A 25,969-nucleotide genomic window follows, 5' to 3' on the forward strand; every position below is an offset into this window, starting at 1 on the left:
GGGTTCAGCAGATGGACTTGAATTAAAATGTCCTTGTCTGAGTTTACACCCTGGCTGTGAGTGATGAGAGGAACAGAGCAGAGGGGAAGAGAGAAATCCAAAGGAGAAAATGAGGGGGCAGAAAGGGAGAGCAGAGCAAAAACACAAATACAGGGTGACTATGAAAAAAGAAGTAGAAAAGACGAGAGATGTGAATTAAAAAATAACTGTATGGAGCTATATCATCCCCTTCAGAGAAACTCCCTGGGAAGAGGCGTTAGGAAACACCATGAAACTGGCTATACATAGTGACCAGGCCATTGCCCCTTAATATAAAAATGGTTTGAGGGGTTGCAGAACGGACAAGGAAGCCATAGTCTTGTGTGGGAAGAAAGGTCTGCTTGGAGCTGTGGACACTTTCTGCAGAGCTGGGGCCACCAAACCCAGCTGACAGCACTGCTGCCTATGTATTCGTTTTGAATTGACTCATCTCTGACGTTTGAACTGTCAGTTCAAATCTGGCAGCAAACTTGTATGGAATCTGAGACAAAGAGAAATGCTTTGCTCTTCTCTTTTATAATACTCCAGTGGCTGGAGGTGGTTTTTAAACATATGAATATTCCCCTCCAGTGTCTGCAGCCCAAATATTGCAGCATTGAGCTAGGACATGACAACCTGAAAGTGCAATTGACTAGAAATCAGTGGTGAGCTGGAGCCGGTTCGCGTGAACTGGTTGTTAAATTTTGAAGCTGGTTTAGAACCAGTTGTTAAAGGGGTGGGCAAACTGTGGCCCACAGGACCGTCCTTTCCGTCCCGCCTGAGCTCTCAGCTGGGGAAGCTCCCCTGAGAATTTTTACTCCCCCAGCGGCACTCTGGGCCTTCGGTGGCACTTCAGCAGCGGGTCCTTCACTCACTCCGGGCCTTCGGCGGCACTTCGGCGGCGGGTCCTTCAGTGCCGCCGAAGACCTGGAGCGACTGAAGGAACCGGTTCTTCAGCTTGTGGCAGCTCATCACTGCTAGAAATGGCTATAAAAGTAGCCAGTTTTATTGCCTATGGTGAATGGAAATGGGTCAGCAGCATAAATGATGAAAAAAATTACATTTTAATTTGTATTGTGTTTTTCTAACTAAGGTGCTCTGAGCTTCACGTTGGCAGCCCCCCCGGCTTTCATTCTGTGCCCCAGCAGTCTGTCCATCCAGAGCTCATTGCAGAATTAGGCCCTGAATCTTCATTTTTTATTTGGTCTTTATGCAGGCAAACTCCTATTGTAGTAAACCCTAAGCTTCCTTGCCTAAGACTAGCACTGTAGAGTGGTAAAATGGTTATATTTTTACAATTAAAAAAAACTTTCCAACTTGTCATTTATGCCACTTGTTCAACATTAGTTAGGGTTTGCCTATGTGAGATGTTCAAGGTTCTCCTAATATGATTTTATGAAAGATTTTTTAAAAAAATTATAGGAACAAAGTGTTGTGGACATAAACTAATTTTTGCAAACAAACAAAAAATAGTTTTTGGTAGGATCACAGAGGTTTGATAGGTTCACAGAGCCTCAAATTGCACAAACCTTATGGATCTACATTTAAAACAAGAACAATGTAGTGATGCAATCATAACATTACAAATGAGACAGGACAGCTTTAAGAGAGAAACAGGAAGTTGTAACTAGAATCCAGCTGAATTCTGAGCTGGGGGAGTTTGCCGTGAGGCTGCAAATAAAGCAGATGTGTTGTGAATTTCAGTAGTGTCTAGACTTTCCTTTACCAAAGTTGATGATATAGCATTTAACCTGTGGTGTTTTCTTTATTTTGCATTTTGTTCCCCTTCATCCTTTTTTTTTTTTTAAGTACTCACATAAGGGGAATGAAATGGAAAAATTAAGGAAATATATGTCAGCGAGAGATGAGGATCAGTTTTATCATCAGGGAGCTGTGGAGTTGCTGGTCTTTAACTTTTTGCTCATCCTTACAATATTAACAATTTGGTTATTTAAAAATCATCGATTCCGCTTTTTGCATGAAACTGGAGGAGCCATGGTTTATGGTGAGTACAAATTCAAGTGCCAGTTTAGTATTAAACTTGTTGCATGTGTATAATTAGACACTTGAGCTCAAGTGCTGACAAGGCACAGAAAATGTACTGAATGAAATGCCACTAGCCTATTGAAATGTGCAGTAAAAAATTTAACACTTCAACTCTCACAAAGCAGACATAGGTTGACATGTCAATGGAGTAAATGTCATGAATAGGTTATCGTAGCACTGTGCAGATAACGTACTTCCATGGGCTGATCTGAATCTAAAAACCCTTTGGGAATATAGGATGCCTGTTTCATAAGAATGAAATACCAGGTTGAAAGAGATTATTTCATATGAATATAATGCATACTTGTGTGTGATATCCCATGATGGTGTGACACTAAGTCACAGCAGGAATCTGTTAGGATCTCATGGGTTCAGCCCTGTGGTCTGATGCAATTTCAACTAGCTGAAGATTTTTGTTTTGTTTTTCATTGTGTTGTAGAAAAGCAGATTTTGAAAAGTCACTCTCTGACCCTCCCTGAATGTTTCCATTATATCTGTACTTCAGTTTGCCTCTCTTGTTCTAATCTTCCTTGATGTAATTTTCCAATATTTTATTTAACTTGTGCATAGGACCTTCTGCGTAGCTTGCTGCGATGAAGGTCTCTGTCAGTTTAATTATTACATGGAGGGAATGGTGGGGCTATTTCCCCAGTCCTTCCTTTCTCTCTTGTTTCACTTTCAGAAAAGTTGTGTAATCTCCATTTCGCTTTCCACAAAATGTGCCCTGATGACACTGTCAAGGCTGAAAAAAGGGATACAAATTATCACTTTATATATTGTGCATCCTAGCCACAAACCACCTGTGACTCTGATTTTCCTATGTATGTCATGATGCTGCCCCATTCATTATGAAATTCACATGCTCTAAGGTTGCATATTCTAAAAGTACTTGAGCCTGTTTTTCTGTCAATTGCATGCAGTGATTCCATTGAAGTCATTGACATTGCATGCATGGAACTTGGGATAATCAGGCCCATGATTTTAAGACCATTGGAGCTTTTAATTTGAAAGTCAGTAGATGTTTCCTCCTAAGTGGTATCTTTTAAAGGAAGAAGGTTAGAGTTTATCGGAGGGTTAGAGCTGAAGTCTATCAGTCTTAACATTGTCCCTTTAAAACTCTTAATTACACAAAAGAACTCTGAAAAGTCATAGGAACACAGGATTTACCCTTCTGTACCAGATACTTGACCTGTTAGGTCACTTCCTGCCTCTAGCACTGACCTGATGCTTCAGAGGAAAGTAAAAAAACAAACAAAATCTTGTATCAAGCATTCATGCTATTCTAAATAGGTGGGTGGGGAAGTGTGAGTGTTCCTTTCCTTTATACCTGTCCCTGCCTCTGTTTGGAAAGATTATGTTCTATAATGTAACTCTGTAGGGCTTAGAGTAACAGCCATGTTAGTCTGTATCCACAAAAAGAAAAGGAGTACTCGTGGCACCTTAGAGACTAACCAGTTTATTTGAGCATAAGCTTTCGTGAGCTACAGCTCACTTCATCGGATGCATACTGTGGAAAGTGTAGAAGATATTTTTATATACGCACAAAGCATGAAACAATACCTCCTCCCACCCCACTCTCCTGCTGGTAATAGCTTATCTAAAGTGATCACTCTCCTTACAATGTGTATGATAATCAAGTTGGGCCATTTCCAGCACAAATCCAGGTTTTCTCACCCCCCCCCCAGCACACACACACAAACGTGCTTGTACTGGGTCAAATTCTGTTCTCACTTACACGGCAGTCAAGCTTGAGTAGCACCATGAGAACTGGTTCTCCATTGCCTTGCAACTTGTGTAGCCATTTATACCAGATTTTACAATCTGATCAGTAGCATTTTACACCCAATTTGCACAGGCATAATGCCTTAATTCCACAGTTCATTGTATGGAGGCACAGATGTCTGCTGTTTGGATCCATTTTCAGGATCTACATGAATACACAGTCTGCAAGGCTATGGAGAATCAGGCCTATTTACTTATGAGTGAGTAGTATTTGACCAGCTGTTTGCCGACTGTTGCACGGAATGGTGTCTGGGTCTGAAACAGTTGGCAATGCAGTGTATGACCATTATTTATGAGTGTGCCATTGCAGAAGATGGTCAAAGAGAACGATGAGGAAAACTAGTAGAAAGGTGTGACAGATTTAGGGCCTGATCCTGTGAGGAGATGAGCACCCACAACTCAGGCCACTAAGCCCCATGGGCAGAAGAATGCAGATTCATTCATTGGTTTGCCTTCCAATCTCCCACTGAATTTGGGTCTCTGATTCTTGTAGCTAGCTTCAACAGTAGCATTCTTGGTAATGCTCTGGGGTGGGCCAGAACCAAAGCAGGCAGTTGAATGAGGTGTGAAGAAGCAGCTGAGTGTCAGCATGGACAGTAGGAAATGTTGGCTTTTTCACTTCTTACCATTTTATTCTAACAATAGTACTTACATAACGTGGCCCTTCCTTGGAGGAATCTGAAAGGTACTTTTTAGTGCCCAGCAGCAAATGCCTTGGGCCTGGCTTTTAGAAGTGCTGCGAACCCACAGCTCCAATTGAAATCAGTGGTTTGAAAATCAGACTCTTACTGAGCACCCAAATCAGTGGTCACTTCTGAAAATGATGACCTTGACAGTAGGTTTGCATTTATACTACAGGGGTATGCAAGCATAGGTGTGACACCATAGCTATGTCAGTGTAGTCCCACAGTGTAAACATACTCTCAGATAGGGAGGGCCCAAAGCCGTTAGAACTTTATTGTTGAAAATCAACACCAAACTCCAGTTACAAATAAACTGAGGCACAGAGGGCCTTTGCCAGATTTATGCTGGTGTGACTCTGGTGTAATCAATGGAGTTTTATTGGTGTAAAACTAGAATAATGCAGCAGAGAATCAAGTGCAAAGAACCTAAATGACTTATCGACTTGCCATGTGACACTAGGTAGTAGAGCCAGGAATACAGATCGGAAGACCTCTTACAGCCACTGTCCTAAGACACTAAACTGTAACTGCTTTTTTCAGGGAACTATTTACTGGAATTGGGACAAAAATGGTGATGTGAGCTTGATCCTTCAAGGTTCTGAATGTGTGCTGAGTACTGACCAATTCCTTCAAAGGGACTGTGGGAGGTCAGAACCTAATAGGATTAGGTACTAGAAATGGGAATCCATAGTTTGGGATAATATGACAAAGATCACAATTTTCCCTTTTTCAATTCATGTATGAATAATGAAGAGAAATCTTCGAGGTATAATTTAGAGCCTGGAAAAAGGGGTGATCACGGCAGGTTGCAATAATATAGTACAAGTGTTTGAGAAACATCCATAGCCAGAATGGATTTTGTAGTTGGAATATAAAAGAGACGTAATGTTTTTAAATCAAATGTGAAGGAATTCAGGTCTGCTCTAAAATAATTCTTGAATAGTCAGGAGAATTAAGCAATGGACTGAACTGCTTAGTTTCTCAGTCACCTTCATTTAGAGGTGTTCAGAAATTGCTAGATAAAATCCTAGTGGGAGGAATATCCTTTTTGATACGAGAGTGTGGCCTTGATGACCTCAAAGGTCTTTTCCAACACTATTATCTATGATTAAGGGTTTGATCCTGCTTCCACTGAAGTCATTGGCAAAATTCCTATTGACTTCAATGAAATCAGGTTTGGGCTCTAGTTGTGGTGCTTCTGGGAGAAGAGTAACAAATGGTAATGCGATTTAAAAAAAAACCAAACTGTCACTTTAAAGTGTCTGTTTTCTGATTCAATCCAGCATCAGAAGTCACTTTTAAAAAGGAATTGTCCGAACGTCAGTACTAGTCACTGAAGGGAAACGTCTCGGGTAAAGGGAACCTGGGATGGGAAGTGATGTTCTAACTGGATTCTGACTTCTATTGTGTTAGGGATTGATTCCTATTCAGTGTGGCATGCTCTCACCTTGCATGATGAGACCCTGTATTAATGACTAAACTCCATGTTCAACTGATGTTATCATAGCTGAAGCTGTCTTACTTCTGCTCACAGCGTAGCAACCTGTAATAGTGCTACCTGTTTTCTTATTATGTGAATAAATCCTTTCCTGACTTGTTCTCATGCAATTTGTTATTTTTAACAGCGTCACTGCTGGCCTTCCATTCTAAAATCTGGGTTTGTGCATTTGGTTCCCATTCTATTGAAATGAATGGAACATATAAGGGGCTGCCACATGTATCTGGTATTAAAGGTGTGTTTTGCATAGGATGCCCCATATATTAAACACAGAGAGCTGTTTGAAAGTATTTCCATATTTAGTTGCAGTGTTGGGGAACAGTGGTTGCAAGGGATATTGAAAATATTAGTCCTGCTTTTATTAGATGTGTTCTGAATGCTTCTTTAGAACCTATTGTAAATAATTTTTTTTGGAGCTGGTGAGAACACAGGAAGGCAGAGGCAGTAGAAAGGAAGGCATATGTTGTACATCTTTAGCCTATGCTTAAAAAAGGGGGTGATTTTAATTGGAATCTGGACTAAGGCCTCTGAGTAAAGCTCTACTAGAGATAATAAATATTTTATACAAAGCAGAAATTTATGTGAGTTGATGATAATGCATAAACTTTAAAATATTTATTTTTCCTGAGGTTTTATTCGGTGTATTGGTAAATCAGACCTATGGTAAATGCTTTATTTCTTAAGGAATAATATGACTGCAATACTTAAGTGGTCTCCAGAAACATACTGAAGTGATACAGCAATTGTCTCTTATAGATCCTTCTATGGAGCTTTCATTAATTTTCTGAATCTAGGGATTTGAATCCATCTGTACTTCAAATTTAAAACATCATAATGTTCCTCTGAGAACTCAAGAGACTCAAAAGCTCCATTAATGCTCTCAGAATATTGATTGTCAACATCTGCTATACTTAATGCTAGCCATCCCTGTATGTCTATTGATACTCACAAAATTGCCAATTTTATTTGTACTCTAAAACCATTGACGATACCTTTAAGCATCTGGGCAGTTCAGTATGCTACCCTGACCCATATTGCATCTGATGATAGGCTCCAAACTAGGGGAAAGAAGCAACACGAGCCAGGCTTGAATTCCAGTTGTCTTTGTCAAATGTTGATTTTTATTTCCTTACAGCAATCTTGATGATAATTTTAAGACCTTAAAAAGCACCATTCCTGCAAACACACATTGTTTAGCTTTACATATATGAATATATTCAGGTACCTAAGTGTTTGCAGGACTGGAACATACCATAGTTCTGTGTGACTTCTTTGGAAAAGTGCAGTGAAATGCCAGACTAACCATTTCTGAATATTATCTGCCCCACCAGAGAAAACTCACAGAAGGCTGTTTGTGACTACTGTTGAAGATATCATATCTTGCCAGGACACAGTTGCCCTTGTAGCTTCCCATCTTAAACTTGCCACTTCTGTTTGAAATAATATAACCCAGAAGCCAAATTAACGAACTTTCACTGGTATAACTGAGAACACAATTTGACCATGTCTCAGTTTCCCCAAATGTGCCGTTTAATAAGTTAAATGTGGCTTTATGTAGGGAACAATGACCCTTCTGAGTGGTCTAGTTTTTTAATCAAAGGTCCAATGAAAATACAAGCAAACCTTCACCACAGCATCTTGGCTGGGAGACAGAGTCAGTCTCAGTTTATGTGTTCTCCCTGGTGTCCTACCCTCCAGCAGGGTTCTCTTGGCTCTGGTCCCTTCCCCGGAGTCAGGTCTCTTCCCACTGCATGAGCAGGAGGCTTCCCTGAAGCCAGGGCCTGCAGAGATCTGCCAACAGCAGCTCTTCTCTGTGACAGCCTGTAGTTCCTGAGAGGCTGGGCTTCCTGCCACTGTTCGGGAGTTCCCTGTCCTTAGGAGCACGCTTCCCAGGCTCCTTCTTCTGGTGAGCTGTCCTGGGAGCTCCTCTCCTCAGGAGCTTCCTGTCTCTAGGATCCCCCCCACCTAAGGCCTAGTAACACAACTAACTAACTGAGTAGGGATTCAGTTACTTCTAGGTGGATCTGAGTTGGCTCATTCTCCCTTACAGGTGCCTGGTGCAGGTAGTCTGATCCCAGACTTCCCTGACAGTCCCCATATATTTAAAACAGTAACCAGAACTTGGTTTTATGTAAAGAACATATACTAGGTTTCTCAAAGTGTTTTATGAAACAGGGATCTATTCAATGGTAGCACAGAGGCTATGTAGGCAAAACATGACGGCCATCTGAGAGCCACAGGCCGATCCCCTCAGTTAAAATGGCTGTCATTTCCCCACTACCTTTGCAGGTGATGGTGAGAGAGCTCCTAGTAAAGATGGTCACCGTCTCTCATTGTTTCAGTAGGAGAGAGTCCTGGTTGACTCAAGGAAGATGGCTGCCCTACATGCTGTCAGAAAGCAGGGAAAAATAGCGTGGGGAGACTGGGCAGATACGTGTAACGGGAGTGTTGCCCCCTTACTAACATTCAGTGGGGGTGTTTTAGTTGCTAGGTCCCAGTACTAAAAAGGGGGAAGGGTCGATGGTGAATCAGGACCCTGAAACTGACAGCCCCCAGGAACAATGGGAAGAAGCCAATGCTCTAGGTCAGCCTGAATGACAGGGCGAGCAGGCTAATCAGGGAGTCAGGAGGCCAGGGAGGTCCCGTCCTCGGTGTGAGCTGGAATTGCCTGGGTCAGAGTGGGGCTGAGCTAAGGAGAAAGCAGGGGGCTGAGCTGAGCTGGGGAGCAGAGCTGTGCCAGATCCAGAGGGACCAGAAAAGCAGCCCAGAGAGAGCAGACCCTGTCCTGGGAGCAGAGCTGCAGCCCCAAAGCCAGAGGCACAGCCCAGAGAGAGCAGACTTGCCCTGGGAGCAGAACTGCAGCAACCAGAGCCAGAGGGGCCAGAAAAGCAGCCCAGGAAGCAGGTCAGTGCTGGGAGCAGAGTCACAGAAGCAGCCTGCAGAGCAGACCTGTCCTGGGAGCAGAGCTGTAGCAACCAGAGGCAGAGGGGCCAAAGAAGCAGCCCAGGGAGCTGGAGGCAGAGCAGCAGCAGCAGCAGTGCTGAGACAGTGGTGGAGCTGGGGCTGGAGCAGTCCGGAGCTGGGTGCGGTGAGCAGCTGGGGAGACCGAGGGGGACCCTGGGCAGCGGGCCCAGCACGGGGAGACGCCTCAGCCAAGAGGCTCTGCAGGCCAGGCTTGGATCATAACCCCGACAGGGCGGGAGCGACACTGAGAAGAAGGGTCCTACCACTTAGAGCCTGAGAGCGCGTGGCCACCACCAGAGCAAGTGTCCAACCCACAGCATCCCTGCAGCACAGCCAGGGCCTGAGAAGGAGGCCTGGGACTTACAAGGAACAGACTGTGAACTGCCCTGATGTTCCAGAGACACTGTTTGTGATGTTCCCTGCCACAGAGCGGGTTGGTGTGTTCCCTTTAACCTTTCCCATTTTTCCTTATTCTTTTTAAAATTAATTGTTGATTAAATTTAACTTGTATGTAATGGTAAGTGGGTCAGAGAAGTGCCCAGGGCAGAGAGAGTACCCTGGGGTGGGGACACCCTAGCCCCTGTCCTAGGTGACCAGAGCAGGGTTGGGGGTTGAGCCCCCCAGGAATCCCGGGCCCAGCCTTGTTGGGGTTACGAGGACTCTGCCAGACAGGAGAGTGGAAGGGGAGTCCTCAAGGGCAGGGAGGCCCCTGGGTAAAGGAAGTGGGAGTGAGGACTCAGATCCTTTTTGCTAGCCCACTTAACCGGGGTAGTGCAAAAGCCAGGAAAGTTCCCCAGAATAGCGGGACTGTTCCCACGTTTACATATGGAAGGGTGGGGAGCAGAGCGGGACAGTGGGTATGGGTTAATAAGGGGGCAAGGGAATTTTGAAGCTAAGCAAGAACACTGTATGGAGTAAATTAATATTGAAGGACAGTGAGGGAGCAGGTGAATATGGGAGGACAGCAGAATTTAGAGTGGTAGGAGAGGAGGGTGAGGGAGCAGGCAAGCCCACTATGGGGACAGGAAATGAGGACCATAGAGGTAGACTTCGGTGGGTGGAAAGGAAGGGAGAATGTGTCATGGCAGAAGACTGAAGGGGAAGGGAAGGAGAATGCACAGGCAGGGGAGCAGTAGAAGGGCTGAGACTGATGGCAGACAGAGTCTTGAGATTGAGAGAAGAATCTGAGAGTTTCGGACAGGGAAAGAGAGCTGGGGAGGAAAGGAAGATAGTACTCCCATTCAAGGGTCTGAGAGAGGATGAGTGGCATCCTTCCAAGCACGGAATGGGAAGGTCCACATTTTTGCATGTGCATTTTGAGTTCATTTAAGGTTGAATTTTCAACCTATAATAATACCTTGTGAGATAGGCAGTTCCCCCTAAAGGTTAAATAATCTGAAGTCAGACTGAAAACCCCAAACTCTTTTAACCAGTTAATTCTCATGGCTTCCTGAGGTCTGACTTTTGAACTCTTGGGGTTGGCCATCATGGTATTAATATTTTGCATTGGAACGTTTAGTGCCTGCTTCCCTCCCCCAAAAATTTTCAGGAAGTCTGTATGCTACCTCTTACTACAGCTAGATTTATTATCTGATTTGTTATGCACATTTCATATGACCTCAGGAAGCAACCTTTGGACTCTTAGCTGGTGATGTGAATCCTGAGGGATTTAAAGAAAACATCCCTCCTTAACAGTATAGTCAGCATTCTTGCTATTACACCATCTTTGCCTTACTCCATGAAGCTAAAATATTACATCTGATCTAATATGCTAGAGGCAACCGCTGTTCAGAGACCTCTGCAAAACTGGCCAACAACAAGATTGTTCCATCTCTCTGTCTAGGCATTTATACCACTCTCATCAGCATAGTATCTGGTTACTGAATGAAACTTCAGTATTAACTCTAAATTTTCTGACTCCTCTGGGTTACTTTCTATAGTTAAATTTCGTTCATATTTTTCAAAGGGCTCTAAAAAAATCTAGATACTTAATGGCCTCCATCATCATTGTATCTGAGCATTTCCCAAATATTTATGGATTTATACTATTAGTCAATATTATAGACTGAACCAGAAGGCTTATGCTAAGCTAAGAACCAAAAATTGCCAGCATACTTTTGTACTTTGCTAAAGGTGTATCTTTGAATATTTTATACTCAAGATTAGGTTTTATTGTGTACTTTTAGGTTTTATTAGTAGTTAAATTGTGGGTTTTGTGCCTTGTACTGTTTGTTTGCCAAAAGCAAGATGTATGTGCCATTGATTGGTCAAAAGCATGATGGATAAGCTTCATCTAGTAGGAACTGTGTGCTGGGAACACTTATGGTAGGTTTTCATGGCCTAATATTATTTGTACTTTATGATCTATTAACATTTGGAATAATATTGTTTGTAGTTGGCACAGATGTCTTATAACCTGGCAAATAAAAAACAGATAAGGAAAAAGGAGTGAGAGGCATTAGTCTTTTTGCTATTATAAATAAGGGACATATAAGGCCAGGTCTACACTAGAAAGTTAAGCTGACCCAGTTACGGCACTCAGGGGTGCAATGTAGTTAAGCCAAGTTAACCCCCAGTGTAGACAGCCCTGGGTCGACAGAAAAATTCTGCCATTGAACTACCTACCACCTCTTGGGAGGGGGGAGATTAACTACAGTGATGGAAGAGCCCCTCCCATTGCTGTAGTGAGTGGCTATACTGAAGCGCTACAGTGGCACAGCTGCACTGCTAGAGCAGTGCAAGTGTAGACACTTCCTAAATATGAGCTGAATTAAGCACAAACTTTGACACAGACATGGTGAAAACTGCTGCAACAACTACTTCCCAGGATCATATAAAGTATTAACCCTTTTCTGTCTGTGCTGATTTCTCTATGCTCAATAAACTAATTGTGCGAAGTTATCTGACATCTTATCAATAAATAAAATGAACCCATTGATTATCAACAATCCTCACAGCACCCATGGCAAATTGGGAAGTATTATTTTCTCCATCTGAGGACACTGTTGGTGACTTGTCTAAAATCCCACAGGAAGTCAGCAGCATAGCTATGCTGCAGCTGGGGGTGTGATTTGCAGCTTGTTTAAATCTCAGGTGGGCATGTCTAATCTAGCTAGCTCGCTAAGAAATAGTAGTGAGACATGGCAGCACAGGCTGCACAAGTCCACCTGACTCCCTGAAGCATGTGCTTGCTTGTGCAGCCCATATTGAAGCCTGTGCTGCCATGTCTTCACCGCTATTTTTAGCAAGGTAGCTAGAGTACAGATAGCACCGGCATATCTATGCAAACTGCAGTATAAAGCTGCAGCTGCAGTATAGACATAGCCTGTATAGTCAGGAACTAAATCCAAGTCTCTGTGTCTTAACCACAACAGCATCATTCTTTCCATTTTTATTATTATTTATATAGCACCGTAACTGCATAGCTCCTTACAATATGCAGAATGTGTCCTGGGACAGAGTAAGTAACGACTTGCCCAATGTAACTTTAACACAGGAAGTCTTCAGAGATGCTGAGAAAAGAACATTATCTCTTGACTTCCAGTACAGTGTTCTAGCCACAAAAGCATCCTCCCGCTTTAAATACATACTTACCACACATACCTTATTAGGCATGCAGTAGCTGAGTAACATGGTTAGTAAAAACATCAGAATGACCCCAATACCTGGATCACAGAAGTATGATCTGTTCCAGGTGCATGTAAAACCCTCATGTCCACCCCTGTACTCATCCAGAAATTGCCACGTTCTTCAGTGTTCCATATTCATCCACACAATACTGCCTGGAGTGCACCTCGATGGTACTGTTGGTGAAGGGGCACCACCATACGTTTCTTCTCCATGTCTACAACCAATGTTGTATCAGACACTCACAGTATTTTAACCTCTTATGTTTCTAATCTTCAGGTCTCCTAATGGGATTAATTATACAATATGCAACAACACCAACCAACTTTGAAAGTGGAACTGTCTACACTTGTGAGAAGCTGAAGTTTGGCCCACCCACTCTACTTGTTAATATAACAAACCAAGTATATGAATATCAGTACAAAAGGGAAATCAACCAACACAACGTTAATGCTCACCAAGGCAATGCAATGCTTCAAAAGGTAAAAGGATTGTCTGCCATTATCCTTGTGTGTTATAAAATGAGTTCTTGCTTTAGTAACTTATGCCAGCGTGAAAGGAGAATCTGTCCCTATTTATAGTGTGATATGGACACTTATTCTGATTTTAGGATGACAAGGGAGGAACAGGAAGGAGGACAGACAGAAAAAGGAAATAAGGTGAATTAGATGTCCAATTGCTATGAAACAGAAAAGAATTATAGTTCACAGCTCCGCTGCAGTCAGGAGGCTGTGTGTGAACAAAACAATTGCTTGAGTTCTCTGGTATGACCACTCCAGCCCCCACAAATATTGACTTTATCTTGAGAAGATCTGGTCAAATCATATTAGTGAGTGATGGACGTAAAACATTTTCCCCCCATCAGACATTGAAGAAATTACTTACAAATCAGTGTTTTCATTACTTAAGCAGCTCTACTTGGAATCAAAAATTTCAAATGTAATGTTAATATTAAAATCTAAATTTTATGCTCCCTCCCCCCCACACTTCCTTTTTTCTAACTCTCTAAGAAAGAGAATGATGCAAAAACCCAACAAGCACTTTTCATAACAGCACATTTGTCATGTTGTAATGAGAGATAAGACATGTGCATACCAAGGTTCTAACCATATGAGAAACTTCTTAAACTTCACTTTTGCTATTATACTCCATTCCTGTATGACTTCCAAGTTCCTTCATGTGGGTTGCCTTGTAACTCGCTTACCTATGTGTTATAATGGAAATTATTTAAACTCAGGAGTTGTCTTTATGTCAATAATATAGGTCCCCATGCATAGAAGTCAGGGGGATTAACCACAAATTTAAAGTTTTTCACATACTTAAATTCCTTCCTGAATTGGAGCCTGTGTATGTTTGGTTAATGCCTCCCTCAGGAAAAATTAGGCTGATTGAAGGTTGTGATAGCAAACCTGGGTGGGTACAGGAAAATACTGGGACCTCAGACTTTACTGAGTCTTCAGGCATTTTCCTGAAAGGCTATTGCCTCTCGAGATAATTGCCTTTGGCAGGTGGCTATGCATAGCCACAACAGTCCCCCTTAGAAGAACTGGCACTAGACATTAGCAGACTAAACAATTGCTTGGGGCCCCAAGCAGCTCGAGGGGTCCCCATATTTGCTTTTTAGTATAACAACTTGCCTGCTTTACTGTTGGGGTGGAGATATTCCTCCTTAGGTCCTGCAGTGGGCTAGCACCAGCTCTTCCCCTTAGCTTGCAACCATGTCAGAGTCAACCTAGAAACTAGGAGCAATCTGGCAGCATGGAGAGTTTTCCTTAAGTATCACAGTGGCATGTGTCTCTAGTGCTTGAAGTGCCACCTTTTGCCTGACATCCAGCTGTGCTCAGATGCAATGAGCAGCCTAGGTTTCAGCATGTTCATCACTCGCTCTGGAGCTGAATAACAGCTATTATGAGAATGGAGCAGCAAAAATTGCACACTGATAACTGCAGCCTTGCCAGGGGACCAGCCTCCCCTCTTTCCCCAGCCTGACACCCCAATAAGATTCTCTAAAGCCTCAGTTCTGTGGAGTTAGCACAGTGGGTAAGGAATGGTGTCCCTAGCCTCTGTTTGTCAGAGGATGGAGATGGATGGCAGGAGAGAGATCACTGATCATTATCTGTTAGGTTCACTCCCTCTGGGGCACCTGGGATTGGCCACTGTTGGTAGACTGGATACTGGGAGGGATCGACCTTTGGTCTGACCCAGGATGGCCATTCTTATGTTCAGGACACAGGGAGGGGGAACATGCTGCAGATGCTACTTCTGCAAACTACGCCTGGGGGATTCACTCTACCTCGACTTGGCACTGTGCAGCAAATGCAAACGCAAATACAAATTCAGCAGAATTTAGGAAGTGAAAACAAGCCCCAAAGAGCCTGTCCTACCTTTTGTTTAAAAATAATAATTTTAAAAATGCTTGCATTTTGGCCTATTTTTTGATTGTTTTGTGCAAACCAAAATTCCCCTTTGACTTCATCATATAAGGTTCCTGAGCCTTTTTGTTAGTGATTAGCCTGTGCCACGAGTTATAAATATCATCATAGCATTGTTTTGAATAATAAAAATATGCAATTAGGATTTCTGTTGCCTATGGAAAAAAGTTTAATCTGATTTACTTACTGACTTAATTCCCATGTTAATGTGACATTTGAGACTCTTGGTTTGGAAGAGTTAGTGGTAAAAAGTTCTTTCTCCATCTTATTTCCTATAAAGTTGTCAACGTAGCTAAATTTACCACATCCCATTATTTGCCAGCCGGTTCACATTAGTTTAATAACTCAAAGTAAGCAGAACAGTAAAAAAAAAAAAAATTTTTTTTGCTGAGTTCTCACTTCCTGTTTATCGAATCAAGTTATCAGTTGGTAAGAAGACGGAAACAATTTTGCAATCTGCTCTGTTTGCTTTAAAGATAAATAATCCATCTAGTATATTGTAGCCATTTATTTAAAAAAAAAAAAGGCATTTTATCTGGACAGAGGAGGAGCAAGCCATTCTGCTAATGACATGCTGTCACTTTTAAAGGTATTAATGTAGGAGAGCCCCCAGACAGAACAACGAATTACACAGGCTTATTATTATAATGTCTTTTGTCTCTCAGTGCTAGGCTGTAAACAGGATTCTGTTGTACTGGGAGTTACTTGAAATGAAGTTAAAAAAGCAGAACACTATCTCTTCAGGCCTGAACTTGATGGAGAATACAGGCACTATCCTGGCAATAGCAAGGCTGACCATTTTTTATTTTTGTTCAGACCCATGCTCATTCTAACATCACTTTTGGGAAATCATTTTAATGAGTGTCTTATTTTATAACGAAAATGTACATTTTTTTTTCTTCCCCAGTCTTTTGTTGAAGAAGCAAAACACACAGTAAAAATACATCTGTTTCATACACATGGATTGCACTGTGGAATGCACTTTGTTTGAACTCTAGGCAATATTCCATTTTTATTACATGTCTTTTTGTTTTTTGCAATGGCACTCGTAGAACAAAATGTGTTCCATATGGCGGCCAAAGCAGTGGGCTAGATTCCCTCCTCTGTTCTGGCCTCTTTCCACCGCACTCGGACCTGGCTAAACCAGGAAGTGGGAGCTCTCTCTTGGCGTAAAGCTGGCTTATAACATGTCTCATGTCAACAGTTCATCCCAGTTCATCCCACCCTGCTTTAGGGGATATGTCATGGAGGGAAGGGGTTTTGGGGTCTTCTTCAGAGTGGAATTAGATTGGAACTGTCTTCTGCCAATTTTCAGCCGATGTACGGTCCTTTAGGGACTGCTGCCAGCTGGCATAAGTCAGAGCAGCACAAGAAAAAATCAAAACAAAATGAAGTGTTCTTTCTTTCTCTTCTGTGCTCAGTGGATTTCGATGCAGGAGATAATGTGGACAAGATCCATAAATTCCCATGGTTATTACACAAAATCTGTTTTTCCTACCAGCTACACATATCTGTCACATTGAGTTCAAATCCATAGTGTTGTAGTTTTTCATACAAATTAGATAGATTTCATGAGAAAAAGAGGATGTAGCTTCATTGAAGTCAGTAACGTACAGCAATTTATACCAGCTGAGGATCTGGCTTAATATATATTTATGCCTTAAAATTTTTGCAAAAGACAATACATTAAAATAGAATAGGGAAAAATGTTGTCTTGCCTACTACCTGCAAAAAAATACTGAGGTTTTTATTCATTATGAATAAATGCAGTAAATCTGTTTCTCAGAAAACTCAACTCCACAAATTGCAGGAATGATGAGGGGTCATTATAATAGTTTTTTTTTCAAAATTATTAAAATTTGCGACTTTCAATTAACGCTTTTTGTTGAAGAGGCCAAGTGCAATGCACAGAGTTAACCCACAAGGTGCTGGCATTTTTCAGATTGTGTGCTATGGTGTGAAGACCAGTGATGGATTAGCTGCAGGGCCCGTGCTCAGGGGCCCTGGCCAATTGCCCCCCCCCAAATAGGCACCCCTGCTTCCCGGCAGGAACACCTGGGGGTGGGAGTGGCCAGGGGAATTGCAGGCAGAAAGTTGGGGGGCCCTTGCTTTCGCCCAGGACACAAACCCTTAATCTGCCTCTGGTAAAGACATAAACACAGAGACCATACTTTAAGGAGCAACTAGAGAACTCCCTAACCAGGAAGTTCTCCCATTTAGTAAGATGGCTGCTGCAACCCATCCTGTTCCTTGCTGGTGACTGTGGAAAACCAGGAACTCCGTAACCACTCCACATCTTTCTTTCTTTATAATGAAAAGTTTAAATGATATACATACAACAGTTCAAAATATACTTCAAATTTCTTAAAACTATTTTTACTATCCCCTTATCAATTGCATTTAAATAATCCTGGGCATTATTCTAATGATCAAGTCTTTGAGGGAGTCTGATCAGTCTTCCAGACTGTTATCACTTCTGAGGGGTTTGTGCATGGAGTTCCCTGAGGAGGGGACTTAATTCCTTACAGAGTACCTGCAAACCCCAGATCCTCTCTTTGGTGTGTTGGGAAATACTGAAGATTAATCTGATTCCTCTGGAGAAGTCCTCTTGGAGTCCCCCTCGGTAGGATCTGGGAGTTTCTACCAAGTTCTGAACAGTTCCAAATGTCTGGGAGCTCTTGATCCAAACTTTGTTCCTCATCTCCTGTCACAGAGGCGGATTAGGATGTTCTGGGGCCCTGAGCCAGAGCAAGTGGGGGCCCCTCCCCACCCCTTCCACCTGCAGTCCCTTCGCCCCCGCTTCCAGTGCTCCTGCCAGGAGGGGTTGAGGACCGGGGGCTTGCTCCGACCTCCTGGTGCTTCTGCCGGGAGGGAGCAGGGCAAGCCCCCATGCCCCGATCCTGCTCACCGCCCCTCCCCCTCCCCCGCCGGCAGGAACTTGGGCAGGCAGCAGGAGCGGGGTCAGGGAGTGGGGTGCCCATTTTTCTGGGGCCCCCAAATTGGCTGGGACCCATGGCACGGACCCCATTGGCCCAGGGGCTAATCCACCAATGTCGATTCAGGTAATGCTTTTGTTCTGTGCTTAATATGGAAACTTTTAGTTGCTGAATTTTGAGTTCAGCATCCCATTTTTGAAATTCCATCAGGTCGGACCAGTTTAATCTGTGTTGTTGCCACAAAGATGTCCTTATTTGTCTTCCCATCAGAAAGTTCTGATGGAGATAGTAGAGATGCAAGTGGTGTTGACCGATATGCCTAGGCGTGCTTTATATGGGGCCACTGATTTTTGCAGAAGTCTTTTTAAAGTCTGCACTGCTCTTTCCACCTCCCTGTTACTCTGGGGGCAATGTGGATTCCTCCTACGATGTTCAAAATCAAAGTCCTTTGCAAAATGTAGGAATGTTTTAAAGGTAAATTGAGGCCCATTATCAGATATGCGGACTACAGCAACTCCATGAGGTGTAGATATTGACTTTAGGTTCTGAATGACCTGTGCCGAGGAACACTGTGTAAGTTTAGCTAAGTCAAAATATTTGGAGAATTAATCAGCTATAATAATGGGCGAAAAAAATCTTGTGACTACCCCCTGCCAAGGTCTGTCAGGTCGCTTTGTATAGAGTTACATATCTCGCAGCCTCTACTAAGGTGTGACTTTGCCTATTCAGACTGGGGCCACCACACAGATTGCTGTGTTCATGCTCCACACTTGGTTTTACTTTAATGTCCCTCTGGGATATTGGAGAATATCTTTCTGAAGTTCATAGGGATAAGAATGTGTGTCCTTTCAGAAGCAGGCCAACTGGCATGTGAAAGGTCATTTTGGTCCTGTCAGTATGGTGGTAGGTCAGTTGGAAGTTGACTCCTTTGACTCCACCCTCCTTGGCAGAGTGGAGTCTGTTTCTGGCAAGTCTCATCCTTTAGTTGTTTATCTCCAATTTGCTGAAGTTAGCTGGTAGATACTGGAATTGCTGCAAGAACAAAGTGTAGACTTTGACATCTTTCTCTAAAGCTTTTTCATCTTCCATTGGTGGCTGCCCCATTGGCTCTCTAGATAGCATGTTTGCAGCTATGAGTGCTTTCTCTGGAATGTGTTCAGTGTTGAAAGAAAAATCACATTAGCTATAGCAAAAATCTTTGAATCCCAGGTGGAAAGCTTTGATCCCAGTAATACCACTAAGGGCTTGTGATCTGTTTCTTTGTTAAAATTCAAGCCAAATGGATATGCCCTGAGCTGTTCACAGGCCCAACTGACTGCTAACACTTCCTTTTCTCTATTTGTGCTACGGGCTCCATTGCTGTGCTGAGACAGGGCTCCGATTCCTTCCTTCTGCAGCTTCAACACTTTCCCGGCTCACTCACTACTCGGCAGTCAGGGGTCTTTTCTGTCCTCTACTCCTCCTTCAGAGAGAGGGATTCACGCACTTCTGACACCATTTCTGGTGAGGGTGTAAATATAGAGAGCCATGCTTTAAGCAGCAACTAATGAGCTCCCTAACCAGGAAGTTCCCCCATTTATTAAGACCCTGCTGCCTCACACTCTAGTCCTCTCTGGTAACTGTGGAGAACGAAGAACACTATGAACGCTCCACACCTGCCAAATCAATCCTTTTGGCAGTTGACAGACATTGCATAACAGATCCAAAACCTTTCCCATTTAAAAACAGACAATTTAGGAAAAGCATAGAAGGGAACACATGCTTCTCCAAGCAGCATCTGCTTTCCTTTCAACAAAGAATTTTTATGCGCAGTTTAATTTGTTAATTGGAATTAAACACATAAATACCCATTCATCTGCTGGAATGCAGAACCCAGCATAATTACTCCTTTTCCTGAAAGAAGTATGATATAATATTTTAAATATGTAATGAGCCTTTATTAAAAAGCTTTACAATTACTCCTGGAGTGTGACCTACTGCAGTGTCCCCTTGACAATCCAGGCTGCAGCTAACAAATGAGTGATCTGAAATAGGCATTTAAATTTAGTTATAGGGTTGCCCAATCCTGTGAGATGCTTTGTGCCTTCTGCGAGGTGGTGAGCCCTCTCGACACACAGTAAGGGCTTGTCTACACTTACTGGGGATCGATGTGCAGCAATCGATGCATTGGCGGTCGATTTAGCGGGTCCAGTGAAGACTGTCTAAATTGACCGCAGATGGCTCTCCTGTCGACTTCTGTACTCCACCTGAACGAGAAGCGCAAAGGGAGTCGACGGGAGAGTGTCTCCCATTGACATAGCCTAGTGTGGATCCCGCGGTAAATAGATCTAAGTACATCGACTTCAGCTACGTTATTCACATAGCTGAAGTTGTGTAACTTAGATCGATCTCCTCCCGTAGTATAGACAAGGCCTAAGTCTGTTACTCAGGCCAAGATCCACAAAAGGACTTGGGCATTATAGTGCCTAACTTTTAAGTTTCTTGTCACCCAGTGGAATCCACAAATGCTGAGTTAATTCCCTAGGCTCCCTGTACAATGTGTTCGGGGGTTGGGGGGGGAAGAAGGGTGAGGAAAGACCCCAGAGTATGAGAGCCACAAAAGCTAGCCCATTAAGCAGGGATCTATCTAAACTAGCCAATAGCAGATATAGAGGAGGGGAGAGGGGGGCGTATCTTAAGTTCCAGCCACCTCATGGAGGTAGGTGCCTAAATCCAGGTGGGAAGGAAGTATCTATTTCTACTTGAGCTCCATAGCTGGGAACATTCTCCTGGTGTCAGGTGCCTAAGCCATGTCTTGTGTGACAGTAGTGGAGAGGAGGCCTTTCTTATAACTTTAGCCCCGTGGTTAGGGAATTCACCAAGGGTGTTGAAGACCCCATATCAATTGCTGCCCTCTGCCTGATGTGAAAAAGGGATTTGAATAGAGGTTTCCCACCTATTAGATGAGTGCCCTGACCCCTGGTCACCTTCCCACTCACCCAATGCATATTTAATTATTTATATACTGTAGAACAGCTTCACAGGAGAGAGATACTCACATCAGAAGGTCCCATAGTCCAGTTACGGCACTTACCTCAGAGATGGGAAACCCCTGTTCAAATTCCTTCTTCTCATGATGCGCAGGAGGGAATTGAACCACATCCTGATTGAATACTCTAACCACTGGGCTAAAGGTTCCTCTTTCCCTCCCTGGCTGTTTTGGGTGGAGGTAGGTGTGGTCTGAGCACACCTTAGATCAGGCCCCACAGGCAAGACTGGTGGGGCAACACCTATCTTCACCTGGTTTGAGGCTCGCACTGGGGCTTATGCATGAGATAGGCCAATGGGCACCTGCCTGAGGCAGCAGTGAGCATGTCCAGAGGCAGAAACATAGGTGCCTAGGGAACTCTTAGAAAAAATTTAGACATCTAGCAAATTCAGGCCCTTAAAAGGTTAGGTGGCAGCTGAGCAGGAGTTTTGTGGATTGCAGTGGTGCCTAAAACTGGGCTTTAGGCACTGAAGTCCATTTGTGTATATGGGCCTCAGCACTTTGTAGGAGTTACTAGACACGTCTGAGGACTGGATCCTAAAATTTTAAACTGAAAAGGTCTTGTGGTGCAGATTCCTTTATAACAAAGTCCTCAAGAATTTGATAAAATATGACTCTTCCATTGGTCTTTGGAACTGTTTTAATGGAAAAGTATGTCCCTGCTACAGAATTCTGTAGGATGACTCATAAGATCAGTAGAAAGGACTTGACTATTATATTTTGTAGGTTTTGAGAGTAATTTCTATAGAACCCAAATGGTTTCATCCTTATCAAATGCTATAGGACTGAGCACCTTCTGCACAGAATGAGTAACCACATCTACTCCTTAAGTCAGTGCAGTGAATGGTGCCAAGCACCTTGCAGGACTGGAGCCACACCCATTTGTTCACAGGTATAACTTTGTGATTAAAGGTATGTCTATATATACAGCACTGCAGCGGCGTAGCTATAGCAGTGCAGCTGTGCCATTGCGGCAGGTCTGGTGAAAGATGCTGATGGGAGAGAGCTCTCCCATCAACATAAAAATCTACCTCCACGAGCGACATAAGCTATGTTGGCGAGAGACGCTCTCCCCCTAACACAGCGCTGTGCACACAAACGCTTATGTCGGTGCAATTTGTTGCTCAGGGGTGGAATTTTCGCAATGAATAACCCTCTGAAAAAAGCAAAGAACCTTCCAGCAATGATCAGGATTTGACTCTAATCCTAGATATGATGCGTTTGATCACTGGGCTCACTTGCACGCAAATGCAGTCAGGGATTTTTCAAGCTATGCAGTGAGTCATGCCTGCATATCTGAGCAGAGAATCACACCTGAAGATTATGCCTTGACATCTGGCAAAACTAGCTCCAGAAATGGTCACAGAGTAAAATTAACAACAAGAACATTTTTAAAGTAGGTAAGCTATTTTAAATACAAATGCTGAGCCCTGGCACCTCTTGGCAGTTCATAGCCCCGGCACCTCTGGGCTTGCCATGTCAGTTATGAAAGTACAAAAATCACCTGAGCCCAGGCACATCTTTCATTGCAGCTTACACACGGGGCTGGATGAACCTCAAAAGAGGTCAAAATGGAATTTGGACCCCAGTGTTCACATCTTTATACTAAGTTCATTTGAACTTCTTGAAACTATGGGCTCTGAAAAATTGAACTGGAAGTTTCACAGGAACAGGTTTCTTCACAAGATTATTGGTGCCTCCTGTACTTGTTAGGCCACCTGCTGTTCCACTGGTATGTTGGTCCTTCTGTTCCTCATCCTAAAGCAGAATTGAGGAGCACAGGATTGTGTGACAATTGAAGAAAAGTAACTAATTATTCATGAACCTGCAAAGAGGTTCCATTCAAAGTTGGAGCAGAGATTTTTATTTTCTCATATGTATTCTAATTTGATTCTTTCACCGAGTGCCATAAGTTATACTCCCTGTACATGCTTATAGGGTGAAATTCACCTCAAAGCAAAGGGCCCACGCAAGAACCTCAGCATTGTCTAATCCCTTGAGTAGGGCTGGTGGACATGTATTTGTATTGCAATTTAAGGCCAGAAGAGACCACCAGGAGCTATTCTGACTTCCTGCATAACACATGGGTAGCCCTCCACCCCATCTCTGTGAGGAAGCTCCAGATGGGACCCAAACAGACTGGTGCTAAGCAGAGACTTGAGTGGGTTTGACAGTCCAGGGTTACACAGATCCAGGGGCCTAACAGCTTGCATAAGGGTGTATGGAGTGACAGCTGCTGCTATCCCAGCTTAGAGGGCAGGGAGGGCTGGATTGTACAGCCCTGGATTGAGGAGTGAATAGTGGACTGCTCATTGCCCCATACAAAGCCCAGTTACTCTGGCTCTGTGCAGAATAGATGAGTCTCATCCATTACACATGGAGAATATAATGTAACCCCCTGCTGCTTCCAAGACAGACCACTTTTTCCTCACAATGTGGCATACCAGCGACCATGATGGAGTTAGTTCCTCTCAGATTTCCACACACAATGATGTGTTGCATCTCCAGCAGCGCAGAGGATAAATAAGCTGTTGTCTCATAGGGATAGATGAGTGCCACTGAGAGGATATTTCAGTTTCATTGCCATGGCAGTTTTTCCTGCACTATCAGTACAGATGGGAACAGAAATGATAATGAAGAGCTACAGGATGTTACTGGTAAATTAGTTGAACTGTTAATAATTAAGCACATTAAAAGCCCTCTAATTGAATATATTCTGCTAAAAGAAACATCTGAAGTTTAAAGGAAAGGCTTCCTAGTACACATGCGATTTCAGCATATTTCCACCAAGCAGATCTCTTGCTGAAAGGGCAAATTCACATCTTGGCAAAATTACATTTTATTGGCACGTAGAAGGTTCCAACTTCACCTTAATGTAGTTCTCTTCAAACATGATTACCTTAAGATAAACTAGGAACCTTTTAGTTCCTGCCCTCAGTGCCCACCTGGGGGAGTTACAGCTCAACACTTTGGTGCACAGTGCTGTTCATTCCCCTGTAGTTCAAACTGCGGGACAATGCAGAGGCACTAATTTGCCTGCAGGACCTTTACCCCTGTGGATGATGTGAGACTGAGAGAACCCAGTTTGACCCTTTGAACCCAAATTGAGTCTGCAGTACGTGCAGTCAGAAAAAAGATTCTCCCGCACAAATATTTTTCTATGGAATCTAGAAAAATGAATATTAGACAGGTACACAGACTCTTTCCCAAACAGTTATGTTTGGGAAAAATTTTAAAAACGAATGTGCTAAACAGCTGCTCCAGTAACTGAGCTGAAAACTTTTTACTACGGGGGTAAATTAGAGTATCATCGGCATCATAGAAACTTGGTGAAATGTTGAAAATAAATAGGACATGATGAACACCAGGGTAAAAAATACATAGGAATGACAGACTAGGTCATGCTGGTGGGGGAGGGCACTATATGTGCAAGAAAGCATAGAGTCAAATATAGAAAAAATCTTAAATCACTCACACTGTACCATAGAATGGATAGAAATTCCATGCTTGAATAATAAGAGAATAGCAATAGGAATACACTACCAGCCACCTGACAGTGATTGTGAAATGCACGGGGAGATCAGAGAGGCTACAAAAACAGAAAACTCACTAATAATGGGGGATTTCAACTATCCCACTATTGACTGGAAACATGTCACCTCAGGATGGGATGCAGAGATAAAATTTCTAGATGGCTGACATTTCTAATGGCTGCTTCTTGGAGAAGCTAGTCCTGGAATCCATTAGGGGAGAGGCAATTCTAGTCCTAAGTGCTGCACCTAAGAGATTAATATAGCTGAGCTGCTCAGTAATAGCTACCATATTGTAATTAATTTTAACATTCTTAACCAGGTGGGTGGGAGACCAAAGAAACCCATCACAGTGTCATTTAACTTGAAAAGGGGGAACTACAGAAAATTGAGGAAGATAGTTAAATGGAAATTAAAAGGAACAGTCACAAGAGTGCAACTTTTTAAAAACCCCATAATAGAGACTCAAACAATATTCCCTAAATAAATAAATAAATTAAATAAAAACCACACAGCACCAGTAAGAGGGCCAAGAAATTCTAACATGGCTAAACAGAGGAACAGAGACAGGTTCAAGACAAAAATACATCCTTTACAAATTGAAAGTCAAATGCTATTGAGGAAAATAAAAAGGAACATAAACTCTGGCATGTCTAGTATAAGTAAAAGTATAACTAGCCAGGCCAAAAAAGAATTTGAAGAGCAACTAGCAAAAGGCACAAAAACTAACAGCAAAAAAATTAAGTACATCAGAAGCAAGAAGCTTGCCCAACGATCAGTAGGGCCACTGGACAATCAAGGTGCTAAAGGAGTACTTAGGGAAGACCAGACAGTTGCAGAGAAGCTAAATGAATTCTTTACATCAGTCCTCACTGCAGAGGATGTGAGGGAGATTCTCACACCGGAGCCATTCTTTTTAGGTGATAAAAATCTGAGGAACTGTCCCAGAATGAGGTGTCAATTGAGGAGGTTTTAGAACAAATTAAACAGTAATAACAATAAGTCACCAGGACCAGATGGTATACACCCAAGAGTTCTGAAGGAACTCAAATATGAAATTGCAGAACTACAAACTGTGGTATGTAACCTATCGCTTAAATCTGCTGCTTTATGCAGTGCTTAATTTGTGCCAGGGCTTGCCAGGGCTCAGCTCTAGCACCTCTAGGGTTGGCAGTTCATAGCTCCGGCACCCCTGGGCTTGCCGCATCAGTTATTAAAGTAAAAAAAAATAATTGCTTGAGCCCCAGCACCTCTTTCATTACAAATTAAGCATTGGCTGTACGAGATAACTGGTGGATAGCTAATATGATGCCGATTTTAAAAAATGTCTCCAGAGGTGATGCTGGCCAGTAAGCCTAACTTCAATACCTGGCAAACGGGTTGAAACTATAGTAAAGAACAGAATTATCAGACACATAGATAAGC

At 42.9% G+C, this 25,969-nt stretch overlaps 1 protein-coding gene across 1 annotated transcript in view; it reads left to right on the plus strand.

Moving 5' to 3' along the window:
• Positions 1 to 1,679: 1,679 nt before the first annotated feature.
• Positions 1,680 to 25,969, plus strand: part of SLC9A9 (solute carrier family 9 member A9) — a 309,971-nt gene continuing 285,681 nt past the window's right edge. The window contains exons 1-2 of the mRNA XM_074963818.1: positions 1,680 to 2,023; positions 12,898 to 13,100. Of these exons, the coding sequence (XP_074819919.1) occupies positions 1,849 to 2,023; positions 12,898 to 13,100 (378 nt within the window). The 5' untranslated portion in view covers positions 1,680 to 1,848. The remainder of the gene's footprint in view (positions 2,024 to 12,897; positions 13,101 to 25,969) is intronic.

Source organism: Natator depressus, chromosome 9 (genome assembly GCF_965152275.1).
Source record: "Natator depressus isolate rNatDep1 chromosome 9, rNatDep2.hap1, whole genome shotgun sequence".
Lineage (NCBI taxonomy): Eukaryota > Metazoa > Chordata > Testudines > Cheloniidae > Natator > Natator depressus.